At 44.1% G+C, this 18,897-nt stretch overlaps 1 protein-coding gene across 3 annotated transcripts; it reads right to left on the bottom strand.

Moving 5' to 3' along the window:
* Positions 1-1,885: 1,885 nt before the first annotated feature.
* On the bottom strand, positions 1,886-11,801 carry METTL21A (methyltransferase like 21A). 3 transcript variants are annotated; one of them, XM_030580799.1, is made up of 5 exons: positions 11,713-11,801; positions 9,822-9,998; positions 8,225-8,336; positions 3,843-4,277; positions 1,886-2,280 (listed from the first exon to the last, which is right to left on the bottom strand). In XM_030580799.1, the coding sequence occupies exons 2-4, from the start codon at positions 9,978-9,980 to the stop codon at positions 3,880-3,882; spliced, it is 669 nt and encodes a 222-aa protein (XP_030436659.1). In that variant the 5' UTR covers positions 9,981-9,998; positions 11,713-11,801; the 3' UTR covers positions 1,886-2,280; positions 3,843-3,879. The 3 variants fall into 3 exon arrangements, with proteins under 3 accessions (XP_030436659.1, XP_030436661.1, XP_030436660.1); XM_030580801.1 differs by having other exon boundaries at positions 3,961-4,277; XM_030580800.1 differs by lacking the exon at positions 11,713-11,801 and adding an exon at positions 10,416-10,499.
* Positions 11,802-18,897: the final 7,096 nt, after the last annotated feature.

The following is an 18,897-nucleotide window of genomic DNA, read 5'->3' as shown; positions in this document are numbered from 1 at the left end:
CAGGCTTGACTGGGACTTAAGCACATGCTGAAAATTCTTTTGTGAACTGGGGCCTTTATAAATTGAGTGTACAATAGACAAAAGTATTTCGAATAAGAAACTGTGTATTTTTTATGCTTTACAAATACATTTGGAGATCTTGGTGCTTGCCCCTTGATATTTGAATACTTTTGCTTTCTCACACGTATTTTTCCTCCTTTACTCTCGTCTTCATTTTCATATTTTCCTGATTTTACTTTCTGTTTATTTTCTCCCCCAGCCCCTTCCTTTTTCTAATCAAATTCTGTTTTAACTTGGTAACTTGTTTGTTCATTCATTGGTTAACATTACACATGTGCATAAGTCTTTGCAAGGCAGCGGCACTGGATTGTAAGCTCATTGGAGCTCTGATTGCTTCTTTCTGTGCGTCTCCATAGTGCGTAATACAATGGGACCCTGCTCTTGACTGGAGTTTCCAGGAACTACCACAAGACAAAGGATGATGGTAGTTGCTGTTAGGGAAAAGTAAGATGTGCTGGAAACAAAACAAATGGTAAACGGACTCGACCTTGTGTGGGGATAGATGATTTAGGGTGTGTTCAGGGTGAATGTATTGTCAGTTTGCTATGAAGACAAGGTGGTCCCTAGTCTCAGAGGGCGGGGAAGTGACAGTTGGAGAAGAGGAAGGCAGTGGAGGGACGGAGGCAGGCAGTGGGCAGTCAGAGAAAGAGAGAGTGTCTGGGAGTAAATGCAGAGAAATGGGATGTGGGGAGAGGGCAGCCAGAGAGACAGAGGGAAACGGACTGAGAGAAAACGAGAGTAAGTGGAGTGACTGAGATTAAGCGGGGCAGACAGACGTACAGAAGGTTCTTTTAGTTTAAAGCTGGCTGGTCAGGTCAGTCCATGTTTGATGGCCAGTTCCTGAGCTTCCGTTTCTGATCCTCAGTTCTGGTTGTCTCCTATCATTAATACATGTGGTGCCAGAGAACTGGAATGGGAGAAGCAAAGGTTCTTCCGATCTCATGGGTCTGGGCTAATGTCCACCCCTGCAAACGAACGCCACTGGAGAAAAGTCCATCCCTTCAGGAAGTCAGGAGAGCCACTTAGGGCTCAAAGACTGCCTTGAGCATTAGATAGGACCCAGTGAGTTATCTGGGGAAAGGGGAACCTTGGACTAACATAATAACAATAACAACCTATAAGATAATAGCCTGTGTATACAGAGATAGATCTATTTCTTTATTTAGCGGGTTATATTGAGTTAAGTACACTTAGTAGTAAGTTATTTATATATATACACACACGCCCGGTTATAAATGTTTTTATTATATACATTCTTCATCTGTTTAATGTTATTGTGGGTAGGTGGAATCCAGTTCCATTTGTTCCAATTTAAGTAAAATCCCTTTTATTTATTTTTTGACAACCCGTTGTATTATCTTGGCTCTCTCCTGCTGGGTAAATTATACCATCACTGTGATGGACCATGAATAGATCTTGGTTGGTGGTTTTGGATGGGGTGAGCCTCAGCTGTATTACAAATTATAAACACAATAACCCGACTCTGAGAGGTCTGTTTACAAAAAAACAAAACCCCACCCAGAAACAGCAATTCTGAAGGATAGTAGTCAAAACAGATGATTGAACCACATAAACAAGTTAGGGTAGAGAATCATAAAATTACAAAAATGTAGGGCTTGGAAGAGACCTCAAGAGGCATCTAGTTCAGTTCTATGAACGGAGGCAGGACCAAGTAAATTTAGACTATTCCTGACAGGTGTTTGTCCAACCTGTTCTTAAAAACCTCCAATTATGTGGATTCCACAACCCCCTTGGAAGCCTATTCCAAAGCTCAACCACCCTGATAGCTGGGAAGTTTTTCCTAATCTCTAACCTAAATCTCCTTTGCTGCAGATTAAGCCCTTTACTTCCTGTCCTACCTTTAGCAGACATGGAGAACAATTCATCACCATCCTCTTTATGAGAGCCCTTAACCTATTTGAAAACTTATCAGGTCAGAATAAGAGAAGCAGTTTCATGGCAATAATGTAACTGAGGTGGTGATGCTTGGAATACTATGCTGTAACCACGCTTTGAGACCCAAAGGCTGATTGTGTCTTTAAAAATCCATTTGTCTTGATCTCACAATATCCCTTCTTTTTGTGCATGTGTACACACACACGTGGGTGCACCAAGGAATGTTCACTCTCTGTGTGAATCCTAAAATGTCTTGCTCTAAAATCACCCTGCTATTTGGCGTATCTTGCTATTGACAGGTCTTCAGTGTCACAGTTCCTACAGCTGGTGAGAAAAAAAGAAAATTTGTTTCAGTTTTGCAGAATTTTTTTAAAATGTTCATGAAATGTTTTTTGAAAACGTTCAAACTCTTGTTTGTTTTCCCCTCAATTTTTCTTTTTTGCTGCTGAGTGCAATAAAATGAACGGTGTCCAAGGCTTCAGATTTTTGGACACTTTTTTTCCTTTTTCTTAGTCCTGGTCTACATTGAACAATTAGACTGATCTAGTTACATCGCTCAGGGTTGTGAAAAATTTCATGCCCAGAGCACCACAGTTAGGTCAACCTACCTCCTGGAGTAGATTCAGCTAGGTCATCAGAAGGGAGACCACACACCCTCCCTAGGAACCTGGTGGGAGTGGGAGGACCAGGGCTCATGCTGGCACCCTATAGTTTGGGGAGAGCAGGGATAAGAGGGAGGCAAACGCTCCACCCCATAGGACCTAGCTACCACTTTCTGTTGATGTAGGAAGTGTCCACATTACGGCACTACAATGGCATAGCTGCAGCTGGTCCTTTAAGGAGAGATGGGCCTCAGTTCTCCTGTGACAAGCCTAACTTGCCTCCCAGGTGAGAAAATGATTTTGGTCATGTGACTAAGTCAGGCCAAGCCTAGGAGTATATAAGGGAGAGGCCTGAGGGACACTGAGGAGTTGCTGGATAAAGAAGTCAACCAGCACACAGCCCCAGGATGGAGGACTCTGAGATCCCAGACTTGTGAGGTAAGTTACAGGCTGGGGAGGCCAAACTTTAAAGCCACAGTCGCAAGGAGGACTCAGACCCTAAATCTGAAGAAGAGTAGAAAGGAAGCTCTGTGGGAGTTGAATTATATTGAACAAATCAGACTCCAGGAGAAGAGGAATATTGTTTCAAAGACTTTGGTTATGACTGAATTATTTTGGCAGAACTCAGAGGGAAACTGAGGCAGGGTGCCTATAGGGTTGTCCTAGGCCACAGTAGAGTGTCCTGGGACAGTTACTTGTCTCTACCCCATTTAGTTTACATTTTTCTACTTGAATTTTTCAAAGATGAGGGAGCTTTGAAAAATTACAGCAAGGAAAGAGAGAAATAATGAGGGGGGAAATAGAAGTGAAAGGAAAAACCCTCAACATCATTCTATTCTATTAGGTGGCAAAAATGGGGAGAAAAGAGGAGGAAAACTCCAAAATCTGATATTTTGAAAAATTTTCAATTTATAAGAACTAAAAGGAAATGTTCATTTTGAAATAAGAAAATTGTTTGTAATTTTTGGTCAAACAACGGAACAACCTTCATGAAATGATATATTCCTGCAAAACAACTGTTTTCAGTTAAACCCTATTTTTCACAGGGAGTCTTTTGGCTGAAAAAGTTTAAACCAGTTCTAAAAATGACCTTTTCTAAACTCACTCAGTGATAATGAGACTGTTGACAATGAGTCTTATACATGAGAGGGGTGGAGCATACAAACTTCAAATGGGCTCAAATACCATGGCAACAGATGTGGCATAAGTGGCTAGATGGATCCTTTTGAAATTAAGCTAATCAGTACAAGTACAGTATATGTAATAGAAATAATAGTAGCAAACCTTCAGTAGTGTTTGATATTAGAGAAAACAAATGCAGTCAAAAGTCTTCCTTGTGAATGCTCTTCTGTGCTTTGAACACATGTACATCCTTACTAGGATCGTAGTGGACCTCACATACCGAAAATCGTCCCTTCAGCATCCCCAGGAAATTCTGATCCCGTTCATAGCGAATCCGACACGATAACAGAATAACAGTATGTTCTGAGCACAAGTGCTCCAGTGTCTGAAGCAGATCTGCAAAGGTGTCTTCCAGATAAATGATGTCTGCGCCCAGGATAAAGTCAAACTTTCCTGGCGAGAAGTTCCCCAAGTTTCTTCCCCACGTCAATTCCTTTACCACAGCTCTCGGCTGGAAGTCGGGAGGTAAATTAGCCTGAACGTTTGACTTGAGAAATTCCAGTGTGGCTTCCCTGTCTGTGATGGTGACATGAGCACCTGTGTGGCACAAGGCATGTAAGTCTCAAGACAAATAACTGATGTCCACTGATACAGCTTTTGGAATACAATGCTTTAAGGGAAGCAATCTCTAGTTCCCATTTAGAATTAACAAAATTACTGAACAACAATGGAAATATTTACTGAGCTGCTTGATTTTAAATCAATTGACACTTGGAATATTTAGTTTTATGTTTAATGGTAAAAATAGTAGTATCAGATCAAAATCATTTTTGGAATGACTGTATTTCTTTTTAGAAAGATGGAGCCAATTGCTTTCTGTCTTTCTACTAGGAAACAACAGAATAAATGGTGGGAGATTATTATAAAAAAGTCTCATCTGATTTTTGCCCTGATGTAGCATCAGATTACCCCTAGGGACCCAGACAGAGCAGATGGGTAACAAAGAGCCTTAGCCACAGCTATTTTACTCAATGGATGTTTCAGTTAAAGGTTGTGATATTTCATTTGAATTGGGGCATAGTTTAAACTATAATGGGGTTCAAATAAAAATTAGATAAGTTCCTGGAGGATAGGTCCATCAATGACTATTAGCCAAGATGGTCAAGGACTCAACTCTATGCTCTGGATGTCCCTAGCATCTGTTTGCCAGAAGTTCGGAGTGGACAATAGGGGTGGATAATTCGATGACTCCGTGTTCTGTTCATTGCCTCAGAAGCACCTGCCATTGGCCACTGTCGGAAGACAGGATACTGTGCAAGATGGATCACTGGTCTGGCCCAGTACGGTCATTCTGATGTTCTTATAGTTTCATAAATATTTGATTTTTTTTTAAACATAAGAACGGCCATACTGGGTCAGACCAAAGGTCCATCAAACTCAGTATCCTGTCCTCTGACAGTGGCCAATGGCAGGTGCCACAAAGGGAATGAAGACAGGTTATCATCAAGTGATCCATGCCCTGTCACCCAGTCCCAGCTTCTGGCAAACAGAGGCTAGAGACACCATTCTTGCCCATCCTGACTAACAGCTCCATCACTGGCTATCTTCCACGAATCTATCTAGCACCCTTTTGAACCCTGTTATAGCACTGGCCTTCACAACACCGTCTGGCCAGGAGTTCCAGACGTTGACAGTGTGTGGCATGAAAAAATACTGTCTTGTGTTTATTTTAAACCTGCTGCCTATTAATTTCAGTTGGTAGCCCCTTGCTCTTGTATTATGAGGAGGAGTAAACAACACTTCCTTATTTACTTTCTCCACACCACTCATGATTTTATAGACCTCTATCATATCCCCCCTTAGTAGCCTCTTTTCCAAGCTGAAAAGTCCCAGTCTTATTAATCTCTCCTCACATGGCAGCCGTTCCATACCCCTAATCCTTTTTGTTGCCCTTTTCTGAACCTTTTCCAATTGCAAGATCTCTTTTTTGAGATGGTGCGACCACATCGGCACACGGTATTCAAGATGTGGGCGTACCATGGATTTATATAGAGGCAATATGATATTTTCTGTCTTATTATCTAGCCCCTTCTTGATGATTCCCAACATTCTGTTTGCTTTTTTGACTGCCGCTGCACATTGAGTGGATGATTTCAGAGAACTATCCACAATGTCTTCCAGATCTCTTTCCTGAATAGTAACAGCTAATTTAGACCCCGTCATTGTATATCTATAGTTAGGATTATGTTTTCCAATGTGCATTACTTTGCATTTATCAATATTAAATTTCATCTGCCAGTTTTGAGATCCTTTTGTAGCTCTTTGCAGTCTGCCAGGGACTTAACTATCTTGAGTAGTTTTGTATCATCTGCAAATTTTGCCACCTGTTTATCCCTTTTTCCAGATTGTTTATGAATATGCTAAATAGGACTAGTCCCAGTACAGACCCCTGGGGGACACCACTATTTACCTCTTTCCTTTCTCAAAACTGACCATTTATTCCTACCCTCTGTTTCTTTTCTTTTAACCAGTCACCAATCCATGAGAGAACCTTCCCTCTTATCCCATGACTGCTTATTTTGCTTAAGAGCCTTTGGTGAGGGACCTTGTAAAAGGCTTTCTGAAAATCTATATCCACTGGATCTCCTTTGTCCACATGCTTGCTGACCCCCTCAAAGAATGCTATTAGACTGGTGAGGCATGATTTCCCTTAAAAAAAAAAACGTGTTGACTATTTCCCAACAAAATATGTTCATCTATGCATCTGACAATCTTGTTCTTTATGATATTTTCAACCAGTTTGCCCGGTACTGAAGTGAGGCTTACTGGCCTGTAGTTTTCAGGGTCAGCTCTGGAACCCTTTTTAAAAACTGGCATCACATTAGCTATCCTCCAGTCATTTGGTACAGAAGCTGATTAAATGATAGGTTACAGATGACAGTTAGTAGTCCTGCAACTTCACATTTGAGTTCCTTCCTTTCATTTCCATTTTAAAAGAAAGTCTGTCACAGTGGCTAGAATTTATGACTGAAGGGACATCTACACTTGAATGCAGTCCTATTTTAGTTCAATGAGATATGATCAGCATGGCAAGTTTAGGCACTACGCAAACTTGTGTGCTGTCTGCACTAGATTATAGAATTGTGCTAGTTAACACATGTTAAAGATGACTTCAAATTTAAGAGCTGACACTGGAGCAGATCCTCCACCGGGGTAAACTGTCATACCTCCACTGACTTCAGTGGGATCAGAGTCCGACCATTCCCACCCCACTTCTACACTGATGTAAATTAGCAAAAGAACTCATTGGCCTAATGAAGTCAGTGGTAAAACTCTCATTGACTACATTGGGTACAGAACTAGGCTAAACTGAATGCTTTTGAAAATCCCCACCTAGGACTCCGATCAAGTCCACCTACACAGATCCAATTGCAGGATCAATCCTATGGCTACAGCGAAGGTAAGAAAAAAAAAGTAAGATGGAGGGAGTCTTCTTAGCGTATAGGCAACATGCCTTAGATGGCACATGACCGGGATTCATCCCTGAATTTGGTCCGCTGGTTGGCTCATTAGCTTCCCCGGCTTGGCCCGGGTACTGAGGGGGCATGCGATGTGAATGCTGCTCATGCCCCCCGCGGGGCGCGGGGAGATAATGTATTGTTAACACACACAGTGCAGGAATCAATTACAATTAGAACGAGTGAGTTTCCCAGATAAAGAAGGCGCTAGTTTTAAAATGATCAAATACTGGCTGCTTTTCAAATGGAAAATCAAACTAATATTAGTTCATGTCAGTGGAATTGAGCCTCTGTCAAAAGTTGTCAGTGGTCAGACAAAGGAGTCCAGTGCTACCTTTACTCTTAGTCTGTGCTACCGGTAGGGTGTCTAATGAAACTCTGAAACAATGAGCGAATACAGCAGGAAGCAAAGCTAGGGCTGTAAGATACCAGACTTATGACTGGCCCCGCCGTTGGTCTAACAATGCCATGACTCACTAAACACACCCATTGCAAAGGGGAGACAGCGCAGCACCGTGGATGGGACATCAGACTAGTTCAGGAGATTTGAGTTCTGTTCCTGGTCTTGCCACTGAGCGATTGACAGAACTTGGGCAAGTTGCTTAATTGCTCTGTGCCTCAGTTTCCCTGCCTGCAAAATAGAGTTAATAATGTTTATGCATCTTTGTAAAGTGCTTTGCTATCTGTTGATGGAGCTCACTACACAAAATGTGAAGTATTAATAAAGCTAAAGGACATAAGCACAGCATTTATTCCCTGGGGGAGAATAGCTACAGAAAAGAAGGGGATGCCATTGAACTCACTGCCATGGAAACAGGAGGCAGCCTTAAGGGGGTTCCACTATGAAGAAGCCTGGTGTAGCATCATCACCACAATAAATAATGCAGGAAGCTCTAAAGCCTGATAAGGAAGATAAGCCCCAGAGGAAACATCACAGTAACCCTCACATAGCTTGGCTGTTACCGCAGCCCTGTCACCTAGTGTGTGAATTTTATGGCTGCACCAATTTCTTAAAGAAAAACTTACCCAATAACGTGGCCACTATTCCCAGCAATCCAGTTCCTGCTCCTAGTTCAATCACTGAGTGCCCTTGCAGATCAATACTTCCCATCTCCAGATAAGTACATAGGACTACAGCCTGAAACAAGAGACTAATTAAGACTTGGGGATAATTTTAGTGATGCGAGACCACAGTATTTCTGAATGAAACCAGTAGAGAAGGTTGCAAGAAAGGTATGGACAATCAAGCACCTCAGATCTACAGGTATACTTTGCCATCCATGTTATATAAAGGCTGACGGGAGGCAGAGAGGAATATCCAAACTATCAATCCTGCAAAGTAGGTTAAAATAATGACATGGGACTGTTTCTTCATTAAATCCAAAACACAACAGAAGGAAGCAGAAAAAGACATAATTGCACTAAGAAAAGAAAAGCAGGATTTTGATGCAAAAATGAATGCAAAATTGCAGAACCGCTGAGATGCGCCATTGCCCTTCATTGTATTTCTTACAACTTTCCAAAACCTTTCGGTTTAATCTTGGTACATGCTTTGCATGCTCTTCAGAATGTGTGTGAAGGTCAAGCAGTTGAGCGTAATGGATTAAGAGCACTTCTATTTAAGTACAAGTTAAATCCACTGTGAACTACTGGTAAGCAAGTTCCCACACCCAAATCATGACTTCGCAAAAGCATCTGCTATAGAAAATTCTGTCTCATCAATATCAGACTTATCCTCAGGAATGGAATGATAGCTGTGCTAGCGTATATGCTCCAATTAATACGAGCAGTTAAACTGCCAAACTCATTATTTATGATCAAAGAGAGGGGCATGATTTAGCGGTCAAAGCACAGGACTAGGACCCAGATACAGCTAAATTCCAATACAAGCTCGACCACTGACGACTCCTGTGCTTCAGCTTTTCTAGCTACTACATGACGCTACTTAACTATCTCATCAAGGTGGTGTGGGAATTAGTGGCTGTCCAGTGCTTTGAAGATTAAAAGAACTATGCAAATACTAAGTATTATTTTATTAAGACTTGGTCAAAAAAAATGGGAAAACAACTTTGTGATAAGTCTTGAAAGTGGCCTCATTTCCCACAAAGTCTTCCATGGTTTCTTTTCAAAATGATAAACTTTCTATTGCAATAATTGTCAACATTTTTCATCTACAAAAAAATGGATTTTCTTACTGAAAACACAGTTTCCAGTACACTAGCAATCTAACAACAAAAATCTAAAAATATTGAACATTTAGATCAAAGTATCAATTTTTAAATGTTGCAGAAAACTGTGCAAAATGGAAAGTTTTGATCATGCTGACAATGCACCATGAAAAGATTTTCTTTAAAAAAAAAACAAAAACAAAAAACCAAAACACTTTTCAATTGGGGAAAAAAACTTCTCATGCAGAAAATTTGCGGCCAGCTCTCCTAGGCTGCTGGGCATGTCATTTCACCTGTCTATAAAATGGGAATAATTGTACTGGCCTCCTTTGTAAAGAGTTTTGAGGTGTACTGATGAAAGGCACTTCATAAAAGCTCAGTATTATTAGGGATTGGACTTGAAACAAACACATGTTCTGCACAAATGGAAATATTTTTATTTTAATCATACGTACTGCGTCCCATACGACTGCTGCTACACCCAGTTGCCTCCAGTTTTGTTTGATTTGGATTGTGTGGTTGGCAAAATGATACACAGATGAAGATTTATGGAACTTCTGCAATCCCCAGACTGCACTGTAGTCATAGGGAACCAACGCCATTTTATTATCCATCTATCAAATCTCTCTGACCTATGGAGCAAGGGAGAACAAGTCTATGTGAAACCTCAGTGAGAAAAGAACATCTGTTTTGTCCTCGCAAACTAATTTGGCTTGTTTTAAATAACATGAGGGAGATTCCAAATACCGTTTTGGATCCTAATGATTCGCTCATTGTTTAGCTACTGTGGAACAGCTTCAACAAGAAACTGAAGGAGTCTCACGTGAGACTCTCTCTTAGCTAGGTGGTTACGGCATTCACCTAAAAGGTGGTCAACTTCCTCCTCTCACTCAGCTGGAGGGAAGATTTGAACTGGGGGTCTCCTACATCCCAGCTGAGTACCCTAACCCCTGGGCTAAAAGTGTTGGAAGGTGGCACTCCTCTCCCTCCTTGTTTTGTGTCAACTCGTGTAGGGGCTCGTGCAGTAAGTGCTCTCTGAGAACACTTACCAGATAGGGCCCTCAGATGAGTTGGGCAGAGGAAAGCTGATACTCCCCGGTTCATATCAGATGCATGTGTAAAATTCTTTGAATAAGATGGCAAGACAGTGTGACAAATGTGGAAGTGTTAAATCATGTTGGTATGTCATTCACGGGAACATTCATTAGTAAGAAAAAACTTAGGTGGCTTGGACATGTCAAGCGAGTGCTGGACTACAGGATCCCAAAGAGTGTGCTGTACTCTGAAGCTCGCAAAGGGTCTAGAAAGAGAGGCAGTGCGCTGCGCAGATTTTGGGATGCTTGCAAAGAGGACTTAGTATCCTTTGGAATCGCTGTGGATGATTGGGAAAGGAATGCAGAGTGCCGCTCTGGTTGATGGAGTCAGCTTGTAGATGAAGCGAAGCATTGCGAGGTGGACTGGACCAAGCTTTGTGATGACCGGGGTCAGAGGAGGAATGAATCTGTTGCTCGGATTCAGAGCATTTCTTGTGCATAGGTGTGCCCTACTGGTGGGTGGTGCTGTCACTAGCCCACTGGACTCAGCAGCCATCAAAGAATTCATTGGCGCACACACCACATTAAAGAGCGCTGGTACCACTGATTGATTGAACCCTCGGGAGACGGCAGTCTACATTTCCTGCCCTAAACTGCCATGCATTCTGATGATGCTCAATCCCATATACTCCTGGGAGTCACATCACCCACTCTTGGGAGTGGAACAAAGACAGTTTAATAGCACAGTGGGTTCAGACAGGGCATGAAGAATGTTACTGTAGCTAATGGAAGCTGCAGAAGGAAGTCGAGAAGGTAAATTATCGCCAGCGGAATCGCCAGGACATTAGGAGTAATGCCAGTTCCTAACTCCTGTAAGGATGCCCAGGTCTCGCCCAAACCAGGCATCAGTAAAGAAAACAGTGTGTGCGTGAGTCGGTGGGTGGCTGCGTGGAGGGGAGGCGGCGGCAACGTGAGCTTAATCTGTGGAGCTTTGTAGTGGAAAGGAAATCTGTATCCAGCTGCTGCTAAGGCTCTGCCCCGCGATGGGGACAGGGCCTGGCTGCGGAGCTGCCCGGGGGCTAGCGCCGTGCTCGGCCGGCCATGCTCGCTGCTAAGGGCCTTCCTTCTCCGCAGCGCACGGAGCCGCTCCTGCGGCGAGCGGCTTGCACGGGGCGGTGCAGGCAGCGCCCCTTTCCCGCCCTGCACACGCTGGGGGGGCCCCACTGGAGCCCATGCAACGAGCCCCCGGGGAGCGAGGACTCTTTGCAGCCCCTAGGGCGCCGGGCTATCCCGGCAGGGGCCGGGCACTCACCGCCACCTTCTCGCTCCAGGCCGCGCTGAGTCCCCCCCCCTTACAGGGGCGGTGTCGCTCTCTGCCCCGCCTGCGGCCGCCGGCGTCCAGCGGACGTTGGGCTGGGCCCGCAAGGGTTAAAAATGCTGCAGAGTGGGGGGTGGCCCAGGAGTCCCTGTTCCCACTTGGGGCCAGACCCCCCCATGCATGAACTGCTTTCACTACAGTGGTGTAGCTGAAGCAATACAGCTCCGGTGTGTTGCCAGCCTTTACTGGTTTTCCCTTAGAAAACACTCCGGTAAATAGAGTCACGGTTTTAGTGGTGGGGTGTAATATACATAACTTGCTATTTAACAGTAACGCCAGCTGGGCGGGAAAGACTGTCCTTCTGGATAGAAAGCAGGAGGTTTCCTGCGCTGCTGCAAACCTAGCTCTATGGGAGATTCTGAGTTTACAGAAAAATAGCAAACCCGGAACTAGTCTGAGTCTGAAATGCCCGCACCGTATCCTAGCGGAGTTGTCCTCTACTGCCTGAACTCCCCAGCCGCACTACAACTCCCTGATGCACCACGGTCTCCCCTATAGTGAGGCCATGTGTCAGACCAGCTGCCTGGCCACGGTGTATCATGGGAGATGTAGTCCGGCCGGGGGCCAATTGAGGAGGAAGGGAATATGAACCACGATGACCGCATTTTAGAATTAAACCATTAGAGGGGTTGTCCAGAATATGTCAGTTTGGGGCCAATATATAAATAAATAAATGAATAATCTGATATTCGGGTTGGGGTTTTTTTTCGTTTTTTTAATTACAAGAAATCAAAATTTTCCCAGGTGCATGGATATTTTCTCTAAAACATTTTGTTTAGTCAGAAATCCAGTTTTCTGTCAAAATCTGTTTTTGACAGAAAATTTTCAGCCAGCCCTAATAATGTGATTTATATATAATGTGGGTAACTATCCCTTGCCTTGCTTTAAATAGCCTGAGTTTTGTAAAGGATATGTAAATACAGGTTGTTACTTAGCAACCTTCACCAGTTTTTAAAATAAAGGTTCTTTGTCTCTGGAACCTCTCTAAGATATTAGATAGGCATCTATCACCTTGATATCTAAATGCCAAGCAAATGTATGCCAAAAAAAAATCAAAATTCCTGAGTGATGTTTGGAAGTTTATTCTGCCTCTCCCTGGTTTCAGTTGTGTTTGGTTTGTAGGAAATCATTGGATTATTGGAAAAGCAGGCTTGCTTTATCTTTCGATCTGCATTTACACTGCTATGAACATGACCTAAGAACCTGGAGGTTTTCATTACTCATCTCTAAATGTTTCTTGGGTGACCACAGTTGACTCTTACTGCAGCACTGAACTTTTTGTGTATCTTGGTCAAAGCATATCTCAGGACTGGAAGATGCTCCGCATAGTGGCTGTTTGGTGTAAACATCTCTGCAGAATTGTTTGTGTAGGGAGTGTTGTTCATCTTACCCCGTTTCAAACGCTACTTGTTTGGCCTAAGAAAGCAATAGGACCTGACGTACTATGTCTCTCTTTTTCCATCTTCAATATCTGGTTATGTGAAGCCTGATCCAAGTTCCGCTGAAGCCATTCGGTGTCTTCACATCGATTTCATTGAGTTGTGGGTCTAGCGCTTATGGCACAGACTAGGTCTATCTATCTCCTGAAAAGATACAGGATCAGATTCTTAAATGAGATCCCTCGGGCAGTGCAAATGAGACAGAATCTAGCTGTGAAAGGGCAGCAGGGAATTGGCTTGGTGTAGGGAAACTCCCTGTGACGTTACACTCCACATGTTTATGGAAATATGCTTATGAGTGTAAATATAATGTAACTGGAATATGCTTTATGCAAAAGGTCTTTTGTAAGGTATCATTACAAAGCTTATAATCTATTGAGTGTGATCATCCTATTTGTTTGGAGGTATCATTCTTGTATCTGAAGCTAGAAATATGAAGTATTACTCTAAATTTCTATTGTAATTATGCAAAGTGTGGGCCATTAATGGTGGCTTAGAATCTTGATGGCTCCCATTAGCTAGAACAATTGGTTTTAAATGGCTCTGTTTACTCGTAAGCCTTCCTGTGTTCACGTGAGTCAGGCCAGTAAGAATGGAGGCTTGGGATGTCACAGGACATGTGACATGACACCTGGTACTGGAATCCATCTTAAACCTGGTGCTTTTCCATTTAGAAGGAGGGGTGGGGACCCAGAGAGACAAAAGATTTCTGCCTTGTGCCAAAGCTATAAAAAAGGGTTGAAACAGAACAAACGGGGCTGCAGTCATAGGAAATCCCCTAGTTACCACTTGAGCTGGTGCTAACAAGAACTGTACCAAGGGAAAGGATTAGACCCAGACTAGGAAGGAGTCTAGTCTGTGAAAGAAGCTTATTGGAACATCTCTGAGGGTGAGATTTACCTGTATTCAGTTTCTTAAATATATTAGGCTTAGACTCATGTGTTTGTTTTATTTTGCTTGGTCATTTACTTTGTTCTGTCGGTTATTACTTGAAACCACTTGAATTCTACTTTTTATACTTAAAAAATCACTTTTATTAATTAACCCAGAGTAAGTGATTAATACCTGGGGGAGCAAACAGCTGTGCATATCTCTCTATCAGTATTATAAAGGGTGGACAATTTATGAGTTTACCCCGTATAAGCTTTATACAGAGTAAAACGGATTTATTTGGGGTTTGGATCCCATTGGGAGCTGGGTGTCAGGGTGCTGGTGACTCGCTGGGCAGTTTTTGGTTAAAGTCTGCAGCGCTGAAGGCGTAGACCAGACCTGGGTCTGTGTTGCAGCAGACTAGTGTGTCTGGCCCAACAAGGCAGGGTTCTGGAGTCCCAAGCTGGCAGAGAAAATGGGCTCAGAGGTAATTCCAGCACGTCAGGTGACAGTCCCAAAGGGGATCCCTGTGAACCAACCTGTCACACTCTCACCTGGCATAAAGTTGCTGTTGCCAGCTGCTATGCCACATGCACCCCCCACCCTGGGTCTCCCCAGTCAGGGTGCAAGGGACTGTGGCAGGGCTCCACTACATCGATCCGCCACTGGCATAGAATCTGCAGTTCCTCCTCAGCTGCTCTAAACCTCATCAGGATCGGGGCCAGTGCTGACCCAGCCTTCAGGATCAGGGAACATAACCGCTGCCAGATGTCCCATTGCTCTTCTGCTCTGAGCACAGGTTGGCTGCAGGAGAGAGCCTGTCCAAAGCTAGATTAAATTAATGTGGTAACATCTGAAACCTCTCATTTTCAACACAGTTGGTCAAAAATCAGTGCAAGCTCTTCAGAGACAATAATAGTCTGCATAAGGATGGGATGAACCAAACTTTTTGGGAGAAAAAACTGTTGCTATAGGGAAATGGAAACTGGAATTTCACTTGCTCCAAACCAGTTTATATGTGCCTCATGCTGTGTAAATCCCATGATTAGAAGCATGCCAGGGCAGGTGTAGTGATCCAGCATATTGAGGTTTAGTGCCTTAAGTGCTGATTTGTTGCTGTTAATACAGCAAGTGGGAACTTGAGTTGCTAATACTGTTATCTGGCTGCATTTCTGGATATTACATGTGTGGGCAGTATAAGAAAAAGCTCTCGCCTACTGATGAGAGCAATTGCACCTGGAAGAAAATCTCAGCTTGATTTAATTTGGAATCACTTAACCTGTGCCTATCATGACTCCAGAAAGCATGTGGCAGGCAGGGTGGTTGTTTCTTTTCTTGAGTAATCTCCTTATTATAAGGTAACTCTGAAGACCTACTGTCAGGTAAATTATTTAACACTACTACCAATCCTGAAAAAAAAATGCTGTCTATCAAGTATTACAGCATTGTTCCCAAAGAGGATTATCTGGGGAATGACATGATAAAAAGACAGTGCTACGAGTAAGTCAGGGATCTTTAAATACCTTCAGTGGATACGCTACCAGGCCAGCGCTATGTCATCGAAAAAAATACTTATTTGATTTCTGCCTTCTTCCCAGGTAATGTCTTCGTTTGTACTGACTTCCCTTGAACTGAAGGAAGTAGATTAGTCTCACAGGGTGCAATCCAGGAAGTAACCTAGGTACCTAAACCTTCATGCATGGCACTACTTCAACCTGTGAAACTCCTGCATGGCTGCCACCTAACCCTGCTTAAACTCATTTGGCACCTAAATTTCCACTGAAAGTTCCCTAGGTGTCTGAGTTTTAGACAGTGGAGCAGGTGCGTTGCTGTCACCCTCTAGGTGCCCAAGCACCTATCTCCCATGACCCAGAGTGATTCATGAACTGAGGGAAGATAAGTATTTGTCTGCTTAAGTTGCGTGCAGGGCCCAGTCTTGTAGAGGGCCTCTGATCATGCCTACTGGGTGGGATCCCAATAATCTGGTGGAAAATAGGTGTTCATCTGCCTAAGTAGCATGTGGGGCCTGATCTCACAGGTGGCCTTGCATCATGTCTACATGTCTTATTCAAAATCCAGAGGAGGAGATGGTGATGGTAACTTTTAGCCCAGTGGTCAGAGCACTCATCTGGGATGTGGGAGAGCTGGGTTCAATCCCCTCCCCGTGCCCCTTTGCAGGTGGAGAAGATGGATTTGAAGCTGAAATAAATAATGAGTGATTGGAGCAGGGATCCGGTGCCCTGCTGTACAGAATCATTCTCCCAGGGGAGCCTGAAGAAGTCCCATATTAAAAATATCCCATAGCTCAGTGATTAGAGCATTCTCCTGAGATGTGGGTGACCCCGGTTCAAATCCTTTCTTCCCCTTCTGGCTGACCCAGGGAAATTGAATGTGGGTCTCCCACATCCCAGGTGAGCCCTCTAACCACTAGACTAAAAGCTATAGGTCACCACCTCCTCCTCAGGCTGTGAATTCATTCCCTCAAGTGGCTACGGGGTCTAAGGTGCCAGCTGAGTCCCATTCATGGATCACTTAGTGAATGAGGCACCTCCCTGCAGCCTGGATTTAGGCTGTGTCTCTGCGAGAAGGGAGGGGCTTAGCACACACCCCTGTTGTCGGCATCTCTTATTGGCTCCCTTAGGCAGTACCTCACTGTGCTGGCTTTTGTGGCTTGCATTCCTAGGCGCCTATCTCTTTCCATTCATCCTGTAGGGAGCTGTCAAAGTTAGAAACAGGACTCACAATTTGTCAGACCACTCTGTTTTATTAGCACAGCGCTCTGCCAATAACACCCAGATATTGTGAGTGGCCATGCAAGACCCAAACAGTCTTATTTATACAGATAAAAGAACAGGAATTAGATAAAGGGACAAAGAAAGCAAAACGGTAAAATTCACCTAGGGCACAACATGCATACCCTACTTCCTTACTAACTCTTATTGATCTAAGGCTAGTGGGATAAGGGAACCGCCAATGGCCTCTCCCCAGGTTAAGGGGCTTACATTATTTATATACCATTGGGCATCTGGTAAGTCCCTTCTTTTTTGCCTGAAATTACGGAGGCGTTTTCATGGGAGGGACCCTAGCACTCGGAATTGTGGGAAGAGTTGGGCGGGATAACAGATACCTGAGCAGTTAACTGGTAATGCAGTATAAGCTTTGGTTCCACAAACCCAATGATGGCCTATTAAGGCCAGGAAGGGTTGATTGCATCCATTTGTTACATAGGTATCTGCAAATGAGGAGTAATATTCTCCAAAGGGAACAGGATAATTCTCCTTACGAGGAGTGGTAGTGTTTGTATGGCATTGGAAGATTGTATTATTTTTACTAAGATTACTGTAGGCATGATCCGCAGAAAGGGGACCAACCTGGACCGGTGGAGGCTTTGAAAGGGGATAAGGTGTTGGGACTCCCGTAATGCCCACAGCAGACATGGTTTTTCCAGAGCGGGGAACCGCAAGCAGGTCGGTAGTACGAACTGCAGAGAGCGAAGCTCCCATATCAACAAGGAAAGGGAGAGAAAGATCATTGATAGTTAACACACACTCACCTGTGGGAGTGAGAGGTAGTAAAGGAGCTAAAATTTCCTGCGGTTCCCCAGTGTCCCATCATTGCTGTGGGGCAAAGGAAGGTTGGGGACTGACTGGCTGTGCTGACAGGGGGTCTAACTGGTTATTCACAGAGTTACCAGGCCGGCTCGGACAGTCATTCTTCCAATGTCCCGGCTGTTTACAGTAATTACAAACATCCCCGTAACCCGAAAATCCAGTTCCCTGGCCCCTCCCACGACCACGTCCCCATCCCTGGTATTTTCCCGGTCCCCGGTACTGTTTACCCTGCCCTGAATAATGCTGTATTTGCAAGGCCATTAACTGTTGAGCTGATTGTTCCTCCTTTCCTTTTAAAGTACGTTGGCAGTGCTCTGCTACTGTTTGCAATTTGTCCATGGTTTCGGTCTCCCACCCAACACTTATTTGTTTTAGCATATTGCCAATAGCAGGCAGGAGGCCATTAACAAATGCAGTAGCCAGGGCGCCCTGTCCATTTCTATCTGGTTGCTGTGTACCAGAATGTTGCAGAAAAATGTCAGTTAGCCGGGTGCGATAGTCGCCCGGGTTTTCTCCCTGTCGTTGCGTACAGCCATTTATGGCCGTCCAGTTGGTTTTAGGAGTCCATACTCGAGGGATGGCTTCAAATAGATTTTTAGCTCGTTCCTTACACTTTTTCCGGTATTCAGCATTAGGACCAGTGTCTGGTAAAGTAGAGTGGCGGTCAGCAGCGAGCCAATCTGCTGCTGTGAGCCACTTTTCATGCTCACTAGGGGCTGTTACAAGTAGCTTGCACAGCTACAGGAGGTCTGCCTCAGAGGGTTCATAGGTATCACATACTAATAAAAATTCCTCTGCAAATTTGGTAGGATTTTCTCGGGGCTTTGGAAAGCCTTTTACAATTGAAAGGAGCTCTGTGTGAGTCAAGGGTTTATAGCTCCAAGTGGGACCCCCATCCTGGCCCCCAGTATGCTGGATTCAGAGGGGAGCCTGGATATTTTTAAGGCCCAAGCACAAGCTTTTACGAGGCAGAGCAAGTCCAGAGGAATGGGCCTCGGCAGTACCGGATAATCCGGACGGGTCTGAACTGGAGACCTCTGGGAATTGTTCCTGAGCCAGGAAATCTGGTGACAGTTGTTCCTGAGCTGGGAAATCTGGTGACAGTTGTCCCTGAGCTGGGGCGTAGGTGGCCATCTATTGATCCGATGCAAGGCTGCCAGGCCAATTAATGCGTCTTCCTCATCCTCGTCCCCGGAATC

Source organism: Gopherus evgoodei, chromosome 11 (assembly GCF_007399415.2).
Source record: "Gopherus evgoodei ecotype Sinaloan lineage chromosome 11, rGopEvg1_v1.p, whole genome shotgun sequence".
NCBI lineage: Eukaryota > Metazoa > Chordata > Testudines > Testudinidae > Gopherus > Gopherus evgoodei.
Note: the sequence above shows the minus strand (reverse complement) of the source record. Positions and strands in the feature narration are given on the sequence as shown.